The sequence below is a fragment of the Acomys minous genome (assembly GCF_964271855.1).
Source record: "Acomys minous genome assembly, chromosome: 9".
NCBI lineage: Eukaryota > Metazoa > Chordata > Mammalia > Rodentia > Muridae > Acomys > Acomys minous.
In genome coordinates, this window is record NC_140490.1 from 83,898,563 (window position 1) to 83,906,086 (window position 7,524).

Below are 7,524 nucleotides of genomic sequence, written 5' to 3' on the forward strand. Positions count from 1 at the left end.
GGCATTTTCTTAGTGATTAATGGGAGAGGGCGCCCCGCCCATTGTGGGCGGTGCCATCCCTGGGCTGGTGGTCCAGGGCTCTGTAGGAAAGCAGGCTGAGCAAGCCATGATGAACAAGCCAGTGAGCAGCACCCGCCACGGCTTGAGCATCAGCTCCTGCCTCTGGGTTCCTGCCCCACGGAGTTCCTGTCCTGACTTCCTTTGGTGATGTACCATAAGGTGCACATGTGCAAAATAAACCCTTTCCCCCTCAACTTGGTTTTTGGTCATGTCGTTTAGTCACAGTAACAGAAACCTTAAGAAGACGGCGAACCCTAAACTTTCGGGGGCCCCTCCTGTCTATCCGCTCCCGTAGCTACAGGCCCATAGGGCCATGTCCCATGCATGAACCGTGGCCTCTCTTCCACGAACCCCCAATTCCCACGCCGCCCCCACCCGCGCCCGAGCGTGAACGAACAGCGGCCAGCCACGCGAGTTCCCACACTTTATGTGTATTCAGTCCTCGCGGGGGTCCGCAGGGCCCCGTCGGCAGGCGCACAGGGTAGGGCGTGAGGTAGCGGTCACACGCACGCGCACTCCCGCGCCGACAGCTCTTGCAGCGTGTGGTAGCGGCTGTGCACGTCCAGGAAGGAGACCTCGTCCTCGTAGGCCGTCGGGCGGCAGCACGGGTGCGCGCGCACGCGCTCCCGGCGCACGCGCCTCCGCTGACGCAGGCGCCGCAGGCCCAGGTCGTAGATGCGCACGGCCGCCTCGCACGCGCCCGCGCAGTAGCGGAACAGCACCGTCTCGTCCGACGTGTAGCCCAGGCCCAGCTCGCTCACGCGCACCTCGAGCTCGCGCAGCCCGCACGGACGCGCGCCCGACCGCGCGCGCGCGCGCCGACGCCGCGGGCCCGCTCGACGGCGAGGACCCGGGGCCCGCGCGGCCCAGGGGGAAAGCTCTCGAAGATCCACCGCGTCCGGGGAGCCCTGCAGCAGAGCTCGGTCTGTGGCGGGAAGAGGGAGACAAGAGGATTGGGTGGTGAGAGGCGGCTCCGCCCACCCGCGCGCGTGCGCACTTCGGAGTGGGGGGGGGCGCACAGGGGGCGTGGCCGAGGGCACCTAGTCAAGCTCAGCCTGTGGCAAGGAAGAGGGAGACAGGTTTGGGGTGCGAACCCACCAGCAGCCATGCCGCCCACCCCACCCCTATCTGAAACTGAAGGGTGTGCAGAAATGACGGGGTTCGGTAGTGGAGGTGGGAGGATCATTTCAGGGGCATCCTCTGGTGCTCCGTGAGTTTGAAGCCAGCCTGGGCTACATGAGACCATGTCACAAAAAAAAAAAAAAAAAAAAAAGAGAGAGAAAAACCCAAAAGCCAACGACTGCACCCCATAGCTTCTAAAGAGTCCAGACCTCCCCGGCCTCAGTTTCCCTTCCTCTGGGGTGCCCCCTCCATCCCCCCACCCACAGGGAGGGGGTCTTACACTGGGCTAAGCGCGCGATGCGCGCGTCCAGGGTGCGCGGCGGCCGTCGCAGCGGGGCGAGCGCAGGTGCCAGGCGGTGGCCCAGCAGCAGACCCTCCTGGCACATCCAGACAGACAGCAGGGAGCTGCAGACGAGCGACACCAGAGCCGCCGCCTTCCAGCGCCTCATCCTGGGCCTCGGCCTGTGGGGAGATGGGAGGGGGGACCATGGGGGTGACGGCCCGTCTGGCATCTCCTCTGCCCTTGGCAACTTAACTGTGCGTGCCTCAGTTTCCCCTACCAGGCCTCATCCCATTAGAGAGGCCCCAGCACCTCCTGCTCACTGCACACAGGTGGTGTCTAAAGACCAGAGCACCCTCCCCGGCCCATGGTCCCTGAGATCTGTCTTTGTGTGAAGCTGGGGAAACTGAGGCACAAAACAGTAGAGGCTCGCCACGCTTGTGTGGCTATGTCTTTATTTTCCCTTTTGAGATTTAGCCCAGGCTGGCCTGGAACCCTGTGTGGTAGAGGCTGACCCTCCAGCAGCCCCAGCCCCGCCTGGTCACTGAGCACCAGCTGTCTCCTGAGGCTTCAATTAGCTTCATTCTCTCAGTAAAGAGCGAGTGCGCTTGTCCATGCCTGGCATTTATTGGGCGCCGGTGGTTTGCTCAGCGCGGTGGATGGACACATGGGGTCCTCCTCAGCCCACGTACAGCTTGCGCGCGTGCGCGCGCACACACACACACACACACACCTGCATGGCGGCGCTGAGGCCCGCAGCAGGGTGCATTTGCCCCCTGTACCTCATTGGACTCCGTACCAGCCATGTGCCTTAAGCTCCGCTCTAAGAATCAAACGCAACTTAAGTCCAGGTCATATGGCTGCCAGGACCCAGCTGCGAGTGGCAGACGCTGGGAACCGAACCGAGGTCAGTAATAACCTCTGGCCACACTCTACAGCCGGGGAATTGCTGTCCTGCCAGGACCACCCTTATGCCCAAGGCCTGCGCCTCATTTTGTCCCTCTGCTTCCCCCACTGAGCCATGCCTCAGTTTCCCCTCTGGGCTCATGAGGAAGCAGAGGTGGCCCCGCTGAGCGCCGTGGTCTTGGGCCGCAGACCCCAGCTGGGCTCCGAACCTGTGAACAAAGGCTCCTCTGTCTGGGCCACCCGACTGGTTTGTGTCTAGCACGGAAGTGAGGGGCTTATCCTGCGGTGTGTGTATGTTCGCCAAGTGCCCAGAGGCCCCTGGAGCCTGGCAAGCGTCCTGCCCAGGGCCACATCCAGCCTCAGTTTCCTCATCTGCAAGGGTGTGCAGCAGATCCGCTTGTGTATGCAGAGGAGGAACGTGCACGTGAGTGTGCGCATTGTGTACGCGTGTGCATGCGTGCTTGTGTGCACATGTGAATGGGTGTGTGTTCGTGTCACTGTGTTGCTCCGCCTGGCTAGTGGTCCCGGCCTGGAATTTGGGCCTAACCTGAGCCCGGCAAACTCCTATTCATCCTTAAAAGCTCAGTTGGCCTGCCCTGTCTCCATGGCAACTGTTCTCCTCCCCCCCTACCCCCGATTTCCCATCTTCGGTCTGAGTCCAAAGGGTCCCCACCCCATGAACCCTGAGAACCAGAGACGGTGCCTCAGTTTCCCAGGGTGTTCATTCCTCTGACCCATAGGATCCCATGTAGCCCAGGCTGTCCTCCAACTATGTACCTGAGGATGACCCTGCACTCCCCCCTCCACCTCTTGAGTGCTGCCACTGTTTCCAGCTTGGGGGGGGTCATTCAATTCTAGAAAATCATGGGGGCCCCCAGAGAAAGGGGGACTCCTGGACCTATGCTGTAGGCATGGCCTGTGCCTCAGTTTCCCCATTAGACAGTTTGTGGGTTCCTAGTGGTTCCAGATGGGGAAACTGAGGCCTCCCGGAGCCTGCTCACCTCCTTCCAAGGGCCCCACCCGCCAGCAGGACGCACATCTGGGGGCAAAGCAACAACATCTGCGGAGCACAGCTGGTTCCGATGAGCTGTGGGGGCCGCGGCCCGGGGAGGCCTTTGGGGGCTCAGTGGGTTGTGTGTGTGTGGGAAGGGCAAGAACACCAGGGCTGCTGCACCTCTAGGGCCTGAGCGATGCCTGGCTGGTCAAACTCCTGCTCATACCTCAAAGCCCCAATTCCAATGTCCCCCCTACACTTTCAAGAGATTTTATCTTAATGTTATTACAGCGTGTATGGCCACGGGAGCATGCGCATGAAGGTCAGAGGGCAACTGTGGAGCCTGCTGCTGGGACTCAGCATGTGGAGTTGGGGTCTCAATGACTCTGCAACTTCCGCTGGGAAGCCCCCCACCTTCTGCCCCCAATACCCCCACCCCAAGCCAGACCAGAGAGGTGGACACAGCACAGCAAGTGCCCGCCCCCAGGCTGGCTGCGAGCAGGAGGCCCCGCGGATAACCGGATCAGGCTAATGCCGGCTGAGCTGCTGGCTCGGGGCCCTGAGGGCGGCTGGGAGGGGTCACCCCCCTGGAGTCCCTGCCATCTGGCTTGGAAGGGAAACTGAGGCAGTAACGGGGCAAGGAGGTGTGTGTGGGGAATCTGCCTGCTCTTTCTAGCCTTTGTTCCCAAACTCAAAGTCTGGTTTCAGGTCCTAGATCAAGGTGTCTGGTCTCCAAGCCTCAGTTTCTCCAGACAGCAGCTACGCAGCCCAGTTTCTTTTTCCTCTTACTCTGTTTACTTTCTGACCTTTTAAAGGAATTAGTTTCATTATTTCAAATACACACATGTGTGGGCGTGAGGCAGATTTCTGGGCATTGACCTCATGGACTGCGGGGTCACAGGCCGCCCTGGTCACCGGGGACAGCTCTGCCCTCGTCGACTTACTTGAATCAGTTTCTCTTCGTTCTCTTCTCGTTTGAGTCAGTATAGCCCAGGCTGGACCCTATGTAGCTGAGGTTTACCTTAAGCCCCTGATGCTCCTACCTCCAGTTCCTGAGTAGCGGATGACAGGCCCAGGTGCCACAGCTGCTCCCCACACTTCCACTGCCAACCTTTCCAGAGCATTCTCTCTCTATCCGGGGCCGGGTCGCTCTCATCGTCTCCAAACAAGCCAAACACTTTTTGTCCTTTCCCCACTCAGAAAACTCCTACTCATCCTGCCCAGCCCCACCTGTAATGCCCCTCCTCCAGGAAGTCTTCCCTGAGTCTTCCACCGCATCCCAGAGGAGTCCCAGAATTACACAGGTCCCCTCATCCAGTGTCAGGAGTGCCAGTATGTCTGCCTCTGAGGACGGTGCCACAGGCTATCATGCGTTGGAAACTTTTTTTTTTCGTGGGAGGGTTTTGGTTGGTTGGTTGGTTGGTTTTTTATTTAATTCTGAGAACATGAGGCAGCATCTCGGGGCAAGACACCCCAGCTGAGCAGGATGTCGGGCTGATGATGGTGTGCACCCGGCTGAGGCGGGCATTTGTTTTTCCCTGCCACAGCCAGCCCTTTGTGGTTGCCTAGGGGTTTGCAGCCGAGGACCCAGATGAAAGAGCGGAGGGATTGTCCCGAGCGACCGACCCCAGCCCGGGGCGAGGGGCTGGGTGGGACGAGCTGGTCAGGCTGGAATCCGCCTGTCACGCCCCATGGGGCTTCCTCAGCCCGGGGCGCTGACACACAAAGGGTGTCCCAGAACATCAAGGATGTGAGGCCCCGAGAAGGCGGCGGAACGGAAACCCGGGGGTCCAGCTCCCAGAACAGCTCGCCGCCCTCGGGGTTCCCGCCCCAGTGGGCTAGGCAGGTGGCACCCCCACCTTCAGCGTCTACCCTGGGCTTCGCGATTTTTACCTCTGGTTCCACCTGAAGTCCGCCCACTCCGCAGCAATCATGGGCCTGGCGACTCCTCACCCATAAACCGAATTATCTGGGGGTAATCTGGAGCAGGAACCCGGGATGTGGGGTACACACCCCCATTTCCAATCTGAGCTTTGCCCTTAAGGGACATCCCCCCATCCGAAGAGCCCCACGCCCTCTTGTGGCTGAACAGCGATTCGGGAGCCCAGTGGCCCGGCCCTTACCGGGGAGGACACCGTGTCCCCGGGAGCGCAGGGAACGCGCCCCTGACGTGTTTACTTCTGTGCGCCGTGGGACTGCGCGCGGCTAGGCCCCCTCCCGGGGTTCCCTGGGATCACAACGTCCCCCCCCCCATTCCATCCTCCCTGCCCGACGGGGCGCTCACGGGGGACCTGGGGTCCGGCAGCCTTCCACAGGCGCCGGAGCTCGGAGCGCGCCCCATCGTGTACGAAGCCCCGCAGTGACCCGGGAGGGGGGCCTTGGGGACCCTCCCCGTACTGCATCCCGGGACTCAGCCTACCTGCCGCGGGCTCCAGATGACCCGGTCAGTGGTGACTCCTCCGGCCACCCGAGCCCGGCCCGGCCCCAGCCACCGCGTGCGCCATCCGGATCGCGGGGACCCGAGGAGACCCGGGGACCCCGTGCCGGAGGAGGCCACCGCACAGGGTGCGGGACACGGGCCGGGCCATGGGGTTTCCCCCCCTGTCCTCTCTTTCTCCGGCTTCCTGGGGTTCGCCGGGCTCAGTGCACCCCGGGGCGGCACGCGTGGGAGGCTGGAGCGCGCTCAGGACGCAGAGCCACGCGGGGGGCGCGGGGCGCACGGACGGAGCCACCGCGCGCTCTCCCTTCGCTCCCGCCGCGCACCGCTCAGGCCGGCTGGGCTGGAGGGGGCGTGGCCTTTCCGGGGGCGTGGACGTGGGCGTGGCGTAGGGTTTCCCGGGCTCGGGAGCCGCCCTCGTTCCGCCCACAGCCGTAGGGGCGCGCCAGGAGAGCAGGTGGCAGGAACGCGGGAGGCCCTGGACGGTACACCGATCGATCCATTGATCAACTCCGCCGAGGACTCTCCTTTACTTGAGACTTCGCATCCCGAACCTAGTCCTCACGAACTTTGCACACCCCTTCCCATGTCCCCAACTCCTCACCTAGACCAACAAGCAGGGACCTCTAGAACATGTGATTCCTCCAAAATTGCTGTTTCGGATGCTCTGTGACCATCTAAGTTGAACACTAGAGTCCCAAGACGCCCCGTGACCCTCTCTGGCCAACCAAAGGCCACTTTGCACCCACCCATGGTCCCCCCACAAGTCCTCGCCACCCCTAAGCCCACTCCTTTGTCCGCTCCAAGAACCCTTGCAGGGAAACTGAGTTCAAAGTCTCCGCACAGACACCCTAGGTTATGTAGATCCTGTCGTCCACAGTGAACCACACTCATCATCGCTTCCCGTCATCCTGCCCCTCAGAGCCCCGTGGGGGAACCCCACTTCTCACAGACGGCTTCCCTTCCAAAAGCACCCTGTCTGGGACCCCATCACTCAAACCTATCACACCCTACTCCTCCATAGCCTGCGATCTGCAAGCGCCTCCTAGCGGAGCCCGGTCATTCAGGGGCCGAGTGGGCGGGGCAAGAAGGCTGTGGTCCCGCCCTCGCCCCACCCATTTTTCTGAGAAACCAAAGGGGTGAGGCCCCGCCCTAGACGTCCTTTGGCAGCCCTTCCTTAGCACCCTGGCTGCCACCTGCCCCTGACTTAACTTCGTCCTCTTATCCCAGAAGCCTTTTCAGGACCAACTTCCAAACCAGCCCCACCCCTTCCCAAGGGCCTGCGCTGGGGACAACCCCCTCCCCCATCCCCCGTGCCGGTGGAGTTTGTGCGCATGTGCGTGTCGGGTACAGGTGGTAATGTGGGTTTGTTTGACTCCTTGGGTCAGAGCCACAGACTCTGAAAGTCACCAGTACCGTGTGTGTTCAGAGAGAGACCTGAGGCAGCCGACTCCTTCCTGTGCTTGCCTAGGACCGAGGGCGTGGCAACGGGCTGGGGAAGATAGGGTCAGGGTGTGCACGGGGAAGATGGGCCAGGGCATGGGATAGGGAGATAGGGCAAAGGTGTGACACGGGGAAAATGGAGAAGATGGGGCGGGGCGGGGCCTAAGGGGAGATAGGTGAGGGCGTAGCGCACAGAGGAGAGATGAGTGAGGGCCTGGCATGGGAGAGATGGGACGTTCAGGATGGGGCTTTGGGGAGGTGTCCAGACAGGGTTTCTCTGTG

The 7,524-nt window shown here is 61.9% G+C and overlaps 1 protein-coding gene across 2 annotated transcripts; it reads right to left on the minus strand.

Moving 5' to 3' along the window:
- Positions 1-470: 470 nt before the first annotated feature.
- Positions 471-6,158, minus strand: NRTN (neurturin). 2 transcript variants are annotated; one of them, XM_084795947.1, is made up of 4 exons: positions 5,782-6,158; positions 5,256-5,342; positions 1,463-1,644; positions 471-985 (listed from the first exon to the last, which is right to left on the minus strand). In XM_084795947.1, exons 2-4 carry the CDS (start codon positions 5,294-5,296, stop codon positions 561-563), a joined length of 648 nt encoding a protein of 215 aa, XP_084652073.1. In that variant the 5' UTR covers positions 5,297-5,342; positions 5,782-6,158; the 3' UTR covers positions 471-560. The 2 variants fall into 2 exon arrangements, with proteins under 2 accessions (XP_084652073.1, XP_084652074.1); XM_084795948.1 differs by lacking the exon at positions 5,256-5,342.
- Between the last annotated feature and the right edge of the window lie 1,366 nt (positions 6,159-7,524).